This window comes from Anolis sagrei, chromosome 3 (assembly GCF_037176765.1).
Source record: "Anolis sagrei isolate rAnoSag1 chromosome 3, rAnoSag1.mat, whole genome shotgun sequence".
Lineage (NCBI taxonomy): Eukaryota > Metazoa > Chordata > Lepidosauria > Squamata > Dactyloidae > Anolis > Anolis sagrei.
Genome location: NC_090023.1, coordinates 185,284,635 through 185,301,335, shown reverse-complemented (window position 1 = coordinate 185,301,335; position 16,701 = coordinate 185,284,635). Strand labels below are relative to the sequence as shown.

Here is a 16,701-nt window from a genome sequence, read left to right as displayed (position 1 = left end):
GACATATAAATCAAAATATATACCTCTTCTTCTACAGATTGAAACTCTTTATCATCTGGAGAGAGATCTATAAGTATTGTTCCACTTCCTGACGTATTCAAAGTTAAGTAGGTGTTAAGACCTATGAGGAAATGCAATGTAAAACTTTAGCTAAAATGTGGAAGCATATAACCTTGAGCTCCCTCCCCCCCAAAAAAAATAATCACAAGAGTACAAGATAGGTTTTGAAAAGTGAAGTATCATCAAAGAAAAAGTAGTGTCTTTTAGGCTTCAAGATGTTTCATGAGTCCAAGATAACATAAAAAATAAGATGGTACCTACATCTTACCTAGAACTTACAAAATAACACAAACATGATTATAGTTGAAAATACTGAAAAACATGGAATACTTAGTAATGATTACATATTTGTAGCTATAAGAACATACCTTGCTGTCCTGAAATTAATCTCTCAATCCCTTTAATTATTTTGTGTCTATGGCCATAAGCATTGATTCCAATTTCCTTTAATTCTTTGTGCCCCATCTCAATGAGTATGTCTAATGTTATCTACAAAAAACAAAACAAAACAAAACAAAAAATATACATTTGTATGAAAAAAACCATACCACTGCATAGCTCTTTAACATGAAAATCATTGCTTCTAGCTTCATGCTATGCCAACCGCAAAAATAATACCCATCCTCAATTGCTTTGGAAACTAGGCTCTCAAGAAGGATTGCCAGCTAGCATTTTTAATGATTTTTAATTTTTTGGACATGCTATCCTTGCCTTCTTTGGCGATAGGAGATCCTAAACTCATCTTTTAAGCAGCTAGAAAATATTCGTTTCATAGGGAAAATCTGGCCATCTCTAATAAAACCTGTGTTTAGCAGAAACGTCTAGGTTCATCATCATCCTTACTAACTAGAATATTAAAAGGTAAGTGCAACACTTAGAAATCGAGTTTCCATAATCTCTGCAGGAACCTAATCAATTTGTAATGCTGGAAACAGTTCTTTAGAAGATGAAAACAGAAAAATGTGGCTGTGTGTTCACCTACATCTTGACTTATGTAGGTATACAGCTATCATAACTTGATACATCCTTAAATAATCCTGGTATGAGTTTTCTTCCAAAATAAAAATATAAACTCATAAACTGGATTTACTTCCCTTCATATGTTCAAATTGTTTTATTAGTTTAAAGATCAGGACAGACACTTACCTGCTCTCTCTCAAATATATCAATTAGATGTTCAAGTCCAAGATTTCTCACAAATTGATTTATGCTAAAATCTACACCTGGAACTGAACAGAACAGAATAGTATATATTAATAGAGAAAGTTTCATTTACAGAGTCAAGATGAAATGACTACCAGTCAGACAAAATTATGTGCATATATTGAATAAAACCTGGAACATGCAATCCTTTTCTAAGAATAAATTTGAAATACAATCAGCTTTTGGGCTGCATATATCTCAATTCTTAACTAATGGATGTTCAACTTGTGTTTCTGGATTTATCTTTATTGTTCCTAATCCAACAAATAAAATGTGATAAGCACTGGTTTTAGAAACAATTACAAGTGTGTTCTCTAGGGTGCTCCATGAGAAAACCTCCAGTAAATCTAAATATACATGACACACATTTAGATTATTGTCGATAAATTACATTTAAATAGTTGCATACATCTAAACAAAATTTCAAATGTGATGGGATTATAAACCGAAGAAATCATTTTTGGATATATCTGTTTATCTAGAATACAAAATCAACACACGTATATTTCAATGAATGATTTCCAAGTGAATATGACAGCATCACTTCTGTATCTATGGTTATACCACATTAAATCTTCCATAGACAAACCATGGCTCAAAACCTGTAACATTACAGGTTGATGTTCTAGTCTTTGGGTTAAATTCAATTGCTCTTCCAAGAATAAGGTCCATTACCCCAAATCCTCAATTACAACACTAATTTAAGTCCCATCAATTCTGTGGACCTATTCTAGCTAAGATTAGCAAAAGGATTTTGTTCTTAGGCTGCTGATAAATATATACAGAGACCTCAATTTGTTATCTGATTAAGCCAACCCAAAAGAAGAAGCACATCTTACCTTCTTTTTTCTCCAAACCAGTGGCCCCCTCAGCACCATTTGCACTAACAACCGAGAGTTCAGAAAAGCTACCAGATAAATTATCAAGGCTACTGGCAGCTGACAGATTACAGGGGCTGGATGGAATGGATGAAAGTGAATCAGCTGAAGACCCTGTATTTTGAGACACATTAATAACCTGAGGCTTGTAACAAGATGGCAAGGCAGAAAGTGGCATGGCAGCTGTCAATAATGCACTAACATCATCCGCCTGAAAATTAAAAAAACAAAAAAAACAAAACAAAACACATTATTAAGACATAAACATTGTATTAAAATGAGATACAAGTTCTTTATACATGAACACAAGTAATAATTCTAAACTAATTACCTCAAAGGAAACTAGAATTTAAATTGTCTAACATTTAACCATTTAAGAGTAGTTTCAAATCAATTACCGCCTTTATTCACAGATTACTTGTACATGGCAATTCCAATAAAAAGCGAGTACTTCAGGTTTTGGCTTTGAGTGTATTGGAGGTCCCAGTTAAAATGTCTAGCCTGCCACAGCCTTCTAGGCAAATCTTCACTGGCAGCACAACCAACTTCATGATCTTGTTGCAGTGGTAAAATGACAAGATTTATTTTGAATTCTGCAAAGACTTCAGTAAAGGATGCAATCCTATATTCACTTATCTGAGAGTAAGTAGCACTGAATTTAATGGTAATTATTGCTGAACAGAGATGTATTAAATTGCACTGTAAGAAATCAGTTTACAGGGAATATGTAATCATTTGATGCAGCACTAAGAAGTCCTATTTCAGAATTTTTGGATCTAGCCATAATTTAAATTTAGGGAAAAAACCATTTCAATATATATATAGAGAGAGTGTGTGGCAGCACTATATTCTTTCTAAGCTACAACAAATCCTTCAAATTTACTACAAAACTGGTTTAGGCACAACACAATTAAAATCTGTATTTTATTGTCTCAAAATACCAAATGCTCTACATTTCAATTTAAAAATATTTTATAATTTTAATTTGGTTTTTTTGTTGCTATGCTTAGGTGGATCAAAAAATAAATTCAGGCCAAAAACATGTGTTTTTGATTTAACATCCTATTTTTGGAGTCCCAGAAAAACAAAACACAGATGACATGTCACAAGTCTGTGGTAGACTCAAGTGCCAGGCTACATGAGATTTTGGGGGGTAACAAACTGTGTAGGTCAAGTTTAAATCAACAGTATTTTTTAGGGGAAGAAGAATAAATTGGCATAAAAACACTATATGTAAAACCAACAAGCAAAAAAAAAGGAAAAAAAAAGAACATAGTGTTGCTACCTATTAATTTTCAAACAATGTTGTTCCAAGAGCTATACCCAAGCTAAATTCTTTTTGCCTGTTGTCTATAGCATTTAGCGTACAGTCAACTGCGCCAGCCATATGTTTTCGGATGTACAAGTCTGGATATCCTGGTGAGAAACCAGGAGCTGAATCTTAACACAAACGTCTCAAAAAATCCCATCACTTACGGTGACTAGGTCTAATGGCGTTTGTCCTTCCTGGTTTTTCAGAGTAGGATCAGCTCCATGTGCCAATACTAAGGCACAAAGCTGTGTCCTTCCTTTCTGGGCTGCTTCATGCAAAGGTGTGAAAGCCCATTTGTCCGTAGCATTCACACACGCATTATACTTTATAAGCAAAGCTGCTACATCTACATGCTGGAAGATAAAATACATTTATGTAGTGCAACCCTCAGGAAAAGAAGACCTTCCTGTAACTTGTCTTTGGAATACCTAAGAAATGAATATGGCAAAACAAATCCCATCAAAGCAAAGAGGGCATTTCAGCACGTTATTCAGAACAAATCCAGTATTCAGTGTTAACTAGATGCAACTTTATAGTGTAATCTCTCCTGTGGAGTGAGGTGGGAGTGCAAAGAAACTTGAAAGTCATCTGATCTGTTTTGTCTATTTTATTAACTCTATGTTCCTGTTAGGGAAGCAGAAAGTGGTGCTTAGCAAAATACCAGTAAAGAGCTGTCTGGCTGAGGCCAAAATGGTGGCAACTAACAGAACAGTCTGGGGCTGGGGACCTTCCTCTTCCTGTCTCTAAGACAGCCCCCCCCCCAAACCCAAAGGCAATTCTACGGTGCCATCAAATGTAAGGCATACCTCATTTTAAAGCTCCTTAAATGGGAAAAGATGTGCCTTAGATTCGATCAAATATGGAATTCTCATTAAACATGACCATGGCTGGAAGCTGTGCTATGTGAGGAAGTAGATTCAAACAAACCATCTCATGTATTCAGAAATTTTTCTTAAGAGTTACATTTCCATGCCCATGAGATTACAAAACCAAATGTGGCACAGGCAACCCTGTCATCTTTTATCAAGTAAAATGGGTAAGTCAATTGCTATTTTCTCAGGGTAAACGGCCTTGTGTTTTGAACAAGTGAATCTATATTCCTCTAAATACACAAAATGTCATGACTCGTAAAGTGATAACCAGAGATCCAGAGATTCTCAAGCAACCTCCAAAATGTATATATGCAAAATATATTCCTTTTCCTTCCTCTAAGACACCCCCCCCAAAAAAAACCCCCAAAGGTAATTCTAAGGTGCCATCAAATGTAAGGCATACCTCATTTTAAAGTTCCTGAATGGGAAAAGATTCCCATTCTTTGGGGGAGAAGGGCGGGGTATAAATATAGGAAACAAACAAACAAACAAATAAATGCATCTGACCAAAGCTCATAATGTGTACAGAAATATTCAGAGAAAGAATAGTAATTGAGGGAAAAGGCTCCACAGAAGTGGATGTTTGCAACACTGATCTAGCAGGACATTTAGAGAACACTAGAAGGCTCTATTTTTGTCAAAGATTAGCAAGCCATTATAGCTTTCTGGTTAGTGGTGGATCCTGAATAATCAGTCCTATTTTAGCAGCCTTTAAATCTATGGACAGTTACAGTGAATTATTTCCATGAGACTGAAACATGCCTTTGCATCAGTACAACTCTAAAATACTCTTTTGTTCCTATCTGGTTTCAAAAAAATCAGTGGTTTCAAGAACCAAGGATCATTGTCAGGCTATTAAAACAGAACTAACATGAAGTTGTATGCTTAAAAATCACCTTCCATCAAATTCAATACAAGCAGTCCCTAAGTAACAAACATCCAACTTACAAACGACTCACTATTGAAGAATGGGGTGAGAGAGGAGGAAGTGAGAAATCTACCACTAGGAAGGGGAATTCACTCTGTAAGTGTTATCATGTGGAAACGGTGTCTCAACTTGAGCTTTATCATCAATCCTTGTTTCCACTACAAGCCAAATTACTCAAAATCCAATTGTCACAGGACTGGAAAGTGAGATGTAATCTTCTGAACAGGGGCACAGATAGCAAAACAAACACCACAGGTAGCTTTCCCTATGCTATCCAAAACTTTTAATAAATGGCTGATTTACACTTAAAATGTACCTGTTCTGGCTTAAAAACAAATTCAGCTTAAGAACAAACCTTCAGAATCTATTTTGTTCATAACTTGAGGACTGCCTGTACTAGTTTACAAAAATCACCTTCTATCAACTTCAGCAAGGATCACTTGCTGCATCAAATAACTATCAAAGCTTTTCTTTCTCATCTGGCTACCTTCAGCCCACCAATAAACTGGATCACTGTTGTTTATAAGGTAGACTAGAATGGAAGGACAGAGTTTGTGTGAGAATATTCAATGGACACGGGTACAGTATGTTTCTAAACCCCATAACATTCAATGGACACAGGTATAGCATGTTGCTAAACCCTATATGCCATCCTTTACCAATATTTATATGAGAACTTTTAAGCAGCTGACTGAATGCCATGACTAATTTACAAGGTTGCAAAAGCATACTGTGGGGAACTACCTAGCTTGGTGGTTGCAGCCAAACATACAGAAGGTATCATATTATTTATTCTACTTACTATCATACGCTGATATCCTGACATCCCCCAAAAAACTTCACAGCAGAACAGAAAACTTTTCATTCCATTTTTATACTAAGAACAACTCTATGTACTTCATCACACTAGAGAATGGATCTACTTTAAATCTGGTTGCTTCCTCCTGAGAATTCTGGGGTTTGTAGTTTAGGGAGGAGCTTTTAACAGCCTCACTAAACTACAAACCCCAGAATTTTGCAGAAGGCAGAAACTGGATTTAAAGTGGATTCATTCTCTAGTGTGATAAAGTAGTATGAAGCAGGCCAGATTGAACGATAGCGATTGGCTCAAATTATTTAATCGCCTTCATTGCATGTAAATCTCTCCACTTCAGCAAAAACACTTTGATCACAGTAGTACACTGTAACTTAAGAGTCATATTCTATTCACAAGATTGTGAGACAGAACAGAAATCTGGGCACATCACAGCCAACATGCAAAGTTTTGCAACCTGCATACCTGTTTTGCAAATGAAATGTATCCGATTATATTAACACAACAAGCCAATATAAAAGAGACAGAATTGCATTATGATACAGACCAGGGTGTGCATCTATGCTGTAGCATTAATATAACTTTAATTTAACTGTCATGGCTCAATGCTATGGCATCCTTAGCTATACGTTTGTAAGGTCTTTAGCCACCTCTGTGAAAGAGTGGTGGTGATTCACTAAACTACAAATCCCAGCATTCCACAGCATTAAGCCATAATAGTTGAAGTGGTTTCAAACCGCATTAACTCTACAGCTTCTCAAGTCGCTCCTGACACGACAACAACAAGTGCAATCCAACTCTTAAGGAAAAGGGAAGAATAAAACCCATCTCCTCTAAAGTTGTGTCCACAGGGGAGCCTTCAACTGTGCCCATGCACCTTGTTTATTATGAGCACTGGCAAAGCCAAACAGCATCAATCAGGGTTAGAATGATCTGAATAAACAAACTTTCTATAATATTTCAGTCCTTATGGTTAATGAAATTTGGGCTGCACAAATAAGTAAATAATCTAATTTATTCCGTATGTATTTTGTCTTGTTTCTAAAGTTATTCTGTTATTTATTTTTAAAGTAAGATGTGACCGTTGGCTTAGAATTGTTTCTAATTTAATGCCTTTATTCTATATTTTATGGGGTAAAAACAAGAAAGAAAAAAGACCAAGAGAACAGATGACGAAACAGATTTTCTGACCAACTATAAAAAAAATAGACATATCGATAGCTCTCACTATGCTCTGGAGGAAAAAATAAACCCAGTAATTGAACAAAACTTTGAAAATTGTCTGAAGAAAGTAGAACTCTTTATTATATCATTGCCGGTATAGTGCCATTTTTTACACTAAAAGAACCTATTTAGGTTGTCTTGCTTCCCACCTTACTTGGTGAAAAGATAACAACTTTATTTATAGACTGCCCTCTTCCCAAAGGGACTCAGGGCAGTGTACACACAAAAAAGGCAAACATTCAATGCCATAATCCAGAATCCTGTGGTCAAATAAACACGGGCTCTCTTGGGCAAGCATTTACTTCCAATGAATTCTTGGGCAAAGACAAACTAATATATTCTACTAAGCTAATATATAGTTCCAGGGGTACTATAGTTCAAAATACTTTTACTTACTCCATAGGATGCTGCATTGTGCAGAGGAATAAGACCCCCTTTGTCCTGTGCGTTTACATCAGCTCCATGCTGTAACAGGTATTCTGCAACCTCTAAATTATTGTATCCAGCTAGTGTAAAACAAGAATAACATTTTAATGGATTATGAGATTGTGTCTTAAAGGCAAAAGATTTACTATAAATGCTATTTCTATTTGTTCCGAACCATAGACAACTGACTTTTTGGGGATTCGGGTTTTTTGGGAACTGCAAAACATACACAGTTGTAGCCAGTCAGAACAACTTTTCAGATTAGAGAATAGCACGTGATTAGTATACAGAAAACTCCAGGATCAACCGTTTGCCTTTCCAAGTACAGAACAAGAAGGACTTGGAAAGACTTCTGTCCACAACCAGGAGAAATTGCAGCTGCTAAAGTAGTACTATTGGGTTAAGACAGACAAACTGTCTGATTTAATGTCAAGCAATTTCATATAAATCCATGTGTATAAGCCAGAGTGTATATATAAAGACAACTTTATTTAAAATATACATTTAAAATATAAAAAATATATTTTATTGATTTGTTTAGTTTTTATTATATGTTGTGTTTTTAATTGTATTTAAGACATTGTAAGCATTGAATTTTGCCCTGTTAACCGCCTTGAGTCGCCTGTGGGCTGAGAAAGGCAGTATACAAATACAGTAAGTAAATAAATAAATAAACTGGACCTACACTATCCGTGTTAACTGCAATTTTGATAACACTTTTTATAACAATTTAACAACAACATAATATTTCAGAATGTTAAAAAATTCTAGTGCAGGCCAACTCTGCAAAAATTGTGACCTCTAAAGAAATACCAACCTGCTAAATGTAATGGTGTGGAGTGCCGACCTTGTGTATCACGGCAATTTACATTATCAGGAGAACAAAGTTTCTTCACCCGAGCCAAGCAGCCCTTCTTTGCTGCATCTAGCAAAGCTGCATCTCCTCTAAGGAGATCCTGAATATCTGTGTCACCATCTTTAACAAGGTCTAGTGGGGTGTTCCCATCTCTGTTTTTCTTTGTGGGGTCAGCCCCATGCTGTATAAACCAGATGGCAAAAAAGATGCATGAGTTTTAATTTAAAAAAAAAAAGACGAAGCAAAAACACAACTGCAATTGTACCATTAACACCCTGCTGATGATTCCTGTTCCTGTTCATAAATACTTGATATATATCAAGGATTAATTCCAAACATTTAACACACATCTTATTTATCAGGGATAAATAAGCAAATTATTACACTGACAGATGTTTCAGTTTTCCATGTAACTTACTTGTAGGAGGAGTTTACAAATCTCATATTTTCCCTTTGCAGCAGCTTCATGTAAAGGAGTGAACTTCCATAAATCAGCTACATTTACAACTGCACCATGTTTAACAAGTAATTCAGCCACTTCATAATGTCCATAAGAACACGCATTGTGCAAAGGAACAAGGCCTCTGAAAATATGAAGGAAACATCCCACAGTTAAAGATACAATTGGTGTCTATCATTCTGTCACCAAGAAATCTAAATACTTTAAACTTCCTCAAAATATTTTATGGCTGACCAAGTCACAAAGTGCGAAACAAAGCTTTTAAAATGTCTAAGGAAACATTCAGTGGATGAAGTTAAATAAGGACATTGATGGGTGGAACATTTTTATCATCAATATGGATTCTATTGACATTAGTAGCTGAACACATAGTTCTCAAGATCAACACAGTAATTATGTAGGCCTTCATAAATAATATTATGCAATTTTGTGAACTGGTATCAAACCAATGTAATAGTGCTGTTATAAAGCACAGTAAACAAAAAGAAGACTTGTCACTTCCCCCTTGTGTCCGCTTCCAGTTCATGCATTAGAGTGGGTTTGCACAATTACATAAAACTATATGCTTTGTCAAAAATATACCGAGTCAATTCTGCACCTAACTATTACCATTAGATATTTGCAAAAGTGAAACTACAAAAGAATACTGACCCCTTGTCTTTTGCGTGAACATCAGCCCCATGCTGCAGAAGATACTCAACTACAGATACTCTATTGTATCCGGCTGCAAAGTGAAGTGGTGTGGATTGACGCCCTTCAATATCTCGGCAATTCACACTCTGTACTGTGCATAACTTCTGTGGAAAGTAACAGACAAGATACACATTTGGGGTGTAACAACTGGTGGACTGTTTCTTCAGAGTCAATTCTTCTTTCATTTAAAAACATCAGGCATCTCCCCTTGTGTAAATGCATGCATAAAAGATTCAGCTTTGGTCTTACTTTTACCGTGTCCATATCTCCAGCTTTGGCAGCTTCCAATAACTGTCGGTCTGCTTCCGAATTGCCTAAAGGAACACCTTCTGCAAAAGAAGCCAGAATATAGGTATGTAAAACTGCTGAAAATAGCAACCTTCCAAGTCTTCACTATTTGTTTGTTAATGTATATCTTTCCTAACCTGTATTATATGTATATATTGATTTGTCAGTTTGACTGTCCTCTTTGAAGTGGGAGGGGCTACAGACATGTGATTGTTCTGAGCATGTTCAGACTGAAGACTTCAATGAGAACAGTATGTTTTTGGACTTCAATGGAAGCAGATGTCATTTTGGACTTATACAAGAACAGTTTACTATATGTTTGTTTTGAGAAGCAGTGAGTACAATTTTACAGTTTGGACTTTCATAAGATATATACTTAAAGACTTTGGACTATTGATTAAGAATGATACCCTGTGTTCTCAACACGGAGAAACTACATCCTATCTATAAATGAACTTTAATAAAAAACGTGCCTGTATGGCAAATTAATACAAGATGTTTGAGAGGAAACAACATACGTTATTTTTCAATGTTGACTTTGTTAGACTTTCTAAGAAGTTTCAAGGAAAATTATATGTTTTGGGCAACTGAAGTTTCAATTTCAAAGAAACATTTTAAAACCAAATATATTTCTATGCAGTGACATGTCTTTGTCCATGGCAGTTCAAAGATATGGTTTATCAGTTTAACAGCCGATTAACCTGTATGCCCTTACATAAATGCGTGCAAATATTTATTTATTTATTTATTTATTTCACCTGCCCTCTCTCACCCTGAAGGGGACTCAGAGCGGCTTACAAGTTATATGTACATACAATATACCATTTATTATTTATTAATTTACGAAATTTATATGTCGTCCTTCTCACCTCAAAGGGGACTCGGAGCGGCTTACAAGTCATATCTACATAAAACATACTATATTATTAGCATAATACTAATACATCATTCATAATATTAGTATTATATTATATTATATTGTTGCAGGGCAAGGGACTCTGATGTCGCAGGAGACAAGATGGAACTGTCTTCTCTGCTCCCTTCTTCACTCTGGCCCCAAATCCACCTCCCTACCTTCCCCTTCCCCTGGAAAAAATTGGTAGTATGTTTGTTTCCCGATCCAGCAATTCAAGAATACATTAGTTTGCTGAGATGTTCTGCGGTATACCTCAGAACATTATATTATTATTATTATTATTAACATTATTAGCATAGCACAATATTAATAGTATATATTATTATATTGTACTATACTACTATAATGCAATATTATTACTAATATTACATGTATAATATATAATTATTATATTATGTTGAATTAATATTAGTATTATTTTAGTATTACATTATATTATGATCAATTTTATATGTACATACATGTGCTATTAGCATAGCACAATATTAGTATTATATATTACTATACTGTACTATACCACTCTACTGCAATATTATTAGAAATATTACATGTAATATATAAATGTGTATTATATATAATGATATAATATTACATGTAATATATAATTGTGATGCTCTTTCACCATGCTGAGGTAGAGAGTATAAGAGCAAAGGCTGAAAACGTATAATAAAAAACTTATCAGTATTACCTTGTAATAACTGCTGAATGCTTTCATTTCCCATCTGTGAAGCTGTGAAACCCTGCAGTGACACAATTGAGGGATCACAGCCAGAGCTCAACAACAGCCGGCATGTCTGTAGATGGCCACAGTGTGCTGCTCTATGGAGAGATGTCTGGCCAAGATTATCCAAAGCGTTGACCTGGAAATTATAAGACAATTTTAAGAACCCCTTTCCCCCAAAAAATGAGACTAGAGAACATAGTATATCCTTTTTCTTTAGAAGTATCTGTACTTATGATGTTAAGTTTCCAGAATTGCCATTCTGTAATTTTTTTATAACTATTTTTTTATTCAAAGAAACAAACCTACAATCAAATGAAGACAAATAAAGACAGATTTTGCAGGACACTGTGCAACAGATGTCCTGTTTATGCAACAGATATTTGTATGTGTGATTCTGAAGCCCACAAAACCCCACAGAATAAGACACTCATTACGCACCTTTGCTTCATGTTTCACAAGTACTTCTATAACATCATTATGAGCTTTTTCTGAGGCAACATGGAGAGGTGTCAGGAAGCTTTATAAAAAAATAAAAACAAAAGTTGATTACAGTTGTTATGCTGTTTTTGTAGATGCAGTGGTCAAAATCCAGTGTGGCTGGTCAGCATTCACTAGTCTCATGGGACTTTAAGGTGTCTCCAGGCAGAGCGATAGATAGATAGGCCCTAACTTTCCTATACAGAAATGTAATTCTTTCAATAAAGTTTTTTGTAACTTTTAACTCTGCTCCTGTAATTGCGGAGGCTCATTCACTATGCTCAAGAAACTTCTAAGAGGCTAAAACTGCTGCTGTTGCTAATTTACATTTTTAAGAGCTTTTTCCTTCCTGAAGCTTTGATGATTTTTGAATATAGACAGGCAAAAAAATGTGAAATGGAAACTCACTCCTTTGTCTTCTCATTGATATTGGCTCCTTTTCGTAGAAGTAGCTCACAAACTTGTTTTCTTTTGGGATACGGTGAGGCAGCAGCACAGTGCTATAATAATAAAGAAAACGTATTATTTGCTGATCGGATTTGCAAAAGTGAAGTAAGACTGGTAAACTACTCTGTTTAATTCAACAACCATTCTAATTTCATTCATAATATGCATAGCAAAAACAAAACTTTACCAAGGCAGTTTCATGAGTCTGAGGATGTTTGAAGTTTATAATCTCAAGAGAAATATGTTTTTTTACTCGAGCTACATCCGATTCTCTTGCAGCTTGTAACAATGAATGTCCCTTGAATTCATCTGGAAGAGAACATAAGTTTTATAGGATCATTATCATGAAATATTTTGGTTTTTTTCATTTTGGTAGACAGCTTTCCAACAAGCACACACATAATTTCCTATTAGCATGTATATTCCCAAAACTATACAGTACATACAGGAGACAGGTTGTTTTCAGAAAGAGAGTTAATCCCTTTGTGTTAAGATAGTTTTCTTCATTAATGTTTGATGAGAATATTTTTGCTTAAATATTTTCATTATAGAATCACAGAATTGGAAGTGACCTTGTGGGCCATCCAGTCCAACCTCCTGGCAAGAAGCAGGAAAATCGTATTCAAAGCATCCCCCACAGATGGCCATCCAGCCTCTATTTAAGAGCCTCCATCACTCCTGGGCAGAGAGTTCCACTGCTGAACAGCTCTCATGGTTAGGAAATTCTTCCTAATGTTCAGGTGGAATCTCCTTTCCTATAGTTTGAAGTCTTTGTTCCGCGTCCTAGTCTCCAGGGCAGCCGGAATGTTTTTCAGAATGTTGTGTTTCACTCTATTTTACAAACATCCAACTTACAAACAACTTATAGTTATAGTTATAGACATCAGGAAGTGAGAGAAATCTACCCTTCAGAAGGAAACTCACTTCTGAAAAAGTCATTCATGGGTAAAAGTGGTCTCCACTGAAGTTTTTATACCATTCCTTGTTTCCACAATAAGCCAATTTTTAAAAAATCCAATAATCACAGGGACAGAAACTGAGGTGAAATCTTATGAACAGGGACACAGACAGCAAAACAAACACCACAGAGGTGTTAACCCTTCCCTATGCTATCCAAAGCGCTCTCTCTCTTTCTCTCTCTCTATATATTTGGCTGGAGTTACAGTTTCAATCCCACTGATGCACTTTTAATTGGGTTTTCATTTGTTATATTTATGAATTGTATTTTTTGTTAAAATGATATTATTATTATTATTATTAGCTTTTTTCTATTAGCAAATAAAAATGTAATAATAAAGAAAATATGCCCTGTACTCACACGCCAGTCGTTCTTTTAGCTGAGGTGTTGGGGCCAAATCAATTGTACTTTTGTTATGGCAGTTCAATAATGTGGGATCAGCACCATAGCTCAGCAAGAGAGAACATACTTCCACTCTATTCTTAGAAGCTGCTTCATGCAGAGGAGTGAATTGCCACAGATCCATTGCATTTACACAGGCCCCATGCTAGGAGAGGAAAGAAAAACACATATTATTCCTTCCTAGATAATACTACAGATTGTTGTGGCAAAAGAATGTTCCACTTAAGGTTGTGATTGAAACTCTCAGTTAAGTACACATCAGAAAGCACTCCAATCTTTTTCTAGAAAAACACACAATTCTATGACGAAAAAACACATATATATTCAACTGAAAGAAACAGAGGGATGTATCTAGACATGGATTTCTACATCTAAGACCAGTATTTTGGAAACCATATTGTTTCACCTCATGCACAATCAGTTTTCTAAAATGGGAGGTGAATTATATATGGTACATTTTCACCCAGTTTGCAAATGAAAAATTTAGCTGGGTAGCAAGTAATTGTCAAATGCCTCTAAACATAGTGTAAGCAGAAAATGAAATAAAATCACAACAGTGTTCCCATAAAATAGCACACATTCACGAGACTAACCTTTACTAAAAGTTCTGTTACTTCATAATGACCATAGGAGCAAGCATTGTGAAGAGGCACCAGATCGCTGAAAAAGAACAACAGATCTTAGAACCTAAGTTCATACAAAAAAATCCAAATATGATCAAGGCCCATCTCTCATTGGTATCAACTAAAAATATGAAATTGCCATCTGATAACACATCCAGAAACTAGACACTTCAGTGAAAACATAATCTTTATTTGGCTCAATGATATTATATAACTGGATGTGGTTTTTTTTCAGATGGAGAACACACAAAAACCACTTCTGTGAAGGTCAGCTATAACACTGAAGTCCTACCAAAGTGAATGAATAATCCTATTACTTACTTCTTAACCTGGGGAGCTTTAATCGGGGTTAATCCGATTAAGAATTAAATAGCTGATATTGAATACAATTTGGAACATGGTAAAATGAACTACTTGCTGCTGACCAGGCTGTTAATGAAGATGGCATACTGCATATACTCATATATAAGTAGGCTTCATGCAGAAGTCAAGGGTGGATTTTGAGGGCTTTTTGATATGACCCATGGATAAGATAAGGGTCATTCCGAAAAGAAGGGAAAGCACCCATGCCACCTTAGGGAGTCAGCCATCTGTGGCCACTATCACAATTTCCTGCCAAAACATTTCAAAAAGTTCAGAAATAGTTTCACAGCATAAAGCATAAAAGGGGCTGGTATTTCTTTTAGGTTCTTGTGGGACAGACAAAGCTCTTGTCATTTACCACTCTACTCAGAGAAGGGTGGTTCCTTCTCTGGTAAGAATACTACACCGACCTGTGAATAAGCTGAACCAGGTTTTTGGAGTTGCTGTTATTTTACTACAGTTTCTAGGCTTATACATGAGTATATAGGGTAATTATTTCAAAACCTATTGACTGAAAAACAAATACAGTAATACCTTAGAAACACAAACTGCTGGAAGAAGAATGCAAATAAACACTAGTGTTACAATGCTTTTCTAGTTTAACTGGAAGTTTCATTAGAAAATCTGATAAAGAACTTTAAAAAAACTACACACACAGTTGAAAAGGCCTGTTCTTGATAGTACAAATTGAAACATGTCCATTTTTGATATAAAACATTAATTTTATTTTAACAGAAAACATTTCTAGCACTCACCCTTTATCCTTTGCATGTACATCTGCTCCATGCTGCAACAGAAGCTGAACAATCTTAACACGATTATAACCTGCCGCTAAGTGTAGTGGAGTTGACTGGAAATAAAGTAATAATTACATATTACATATAAGATAAAAATGTGAAAAAAATCAGAAGTCAATTTTTTTCATTTTTTAAAAACTTCCTAAAAATTGTTAGTATTATATATCAGTATTCACTGGGGTTTCGTTCCAAGATCACCCATACATACCAAATTCTGTGATTGCTCAAATCCAATTATATACAAAGGAGGTGTAAAATAGTGTCCCCTATATAAAATGTCACACAACTCAAATGAATGCCAGAGAGCGAGCACTGTGAAATAACAGGAAGCTAGAGATGCCTACACATCAGCAAAATTAGGTTTTGCTTGAATCTATGGATGCAGAACCCATGGATACAGAGTGCCAATCCTACTTCATTTATTTGTCCCTGAACAGACTCAGAAGTGAAGTTAGCAGCTCAAAAGACAACCTGGCAAAATGGCATTACCTAGAATAATCTTCCACCTTGTGTAACTGTGGAACAACTCAGCATCTGTATGCTTGCCCACAATGCAGTGCCTCATGCACAGAGGAAGAACTGTTATAGACAATGCAGTCGCTGTTGCTTGTTTTTGGTCTAAAACTATCCCTTTATTTTATCAATTTTAGATAAACTATTTCATCAGTTTTAGATAAACTATTTTATGCAATGCTTTTCACATGAAATAAATAAATAAAACTCATCTATATATATGTAAGATTTTAATAAGCAACATGGAAGGTCTAAACTCAACTTGTTTTTGTTCTCTCTTCTCTAGAATATTAGTAATTCAACTGACATTAATGTTTCTCCTAAAGATTTCAGTGGGAATTTCCATAGGATTAAAATGGTTGCATGGAGAGCAAGGGATTCAGAAAATGTATTGGTAGCCAGATTTTGTTCATTTTCATGGTTTCTGTGTCAGACTACACAGAGAAGCCATTGAAATCCATAAGCAT

General features: G+C 35.3%; 1 protein-coding gene across 2 annotated transcripts in view; it reads right to left on the bottom strand.

Annotated features, from left to right (window-relative positions):
* The window catches only part of TNKS2 (tankyrase 2), a 37,957-nt gene that overhangs the window by 8,087 nt on the left and 13,169 nt on the right, over window positions 1–16,701 (bottom strand). Inside the window, exons 6-22 of one of the 2 annotated variants that reach the window (XM_060768739.2) lie at window positions 15,680–15,774; window positions 14,532–14,598; window positions 13,897–14,083; window positions 12,766–12,887; window positions 12,540–12,631; window positions 12,093–12,171; window positions 11,619–11,790; window positions 9,976–10,055; window positions 9,685–9,830; window positions 8,992–9,157; window positions 8,535–8,754; window positions 7,688–7,797; window positions 3,618–3,806; window positions 2,103–2,352; window positions 1,207–1,289; window positions 429–549; window positions 24–121 (exon numbers count right to left, since the gene is read on the bottom strand). In XM_060768739.2, the coding sequence (XP_060624722.2) occupies window positions 24–121; window positions 429–549; window positions 1,207–1,289; window positions 2,103–2,352; window positions 3,618–3,806; window positions 7,688–7,797; window positions 8,535–8,754; window positions 8,992–9,157; window positions 9,685–9,830; window positions 9,976–10,055; window positions 11,619–11,790; window positions 12,093–12,171; window positions 12,540–12,631; window positions 12,766–12,887; window positions 13,897–14,083; window positions 14,532–14,598; window positions 15,680–15,774 (2,277 nt within the window). The remainder of the gene's footprint in view (window positions 1–23; window positions 122–428; window positions 550–1,206; window positions 1,290–2,102; window positions 2,353–3,617; window positions 3,807–7,687; window positions 7,798–8,534; window positions 8,755–8,991; window positions 9,158–9,684; window positions 9,831–9,975; window positions 10,056–11,618; window positions 11,791–12,092; window positions 12,172–12,539; window positions 12,632–12,765; window positions 12,888–13,896; window positions 14,084–14,531; window positions 14,599–15,679; window positions 15,775–16,701) is intronic. The other variant, XM_060768740.2, reaches the window with a different exon arrangement.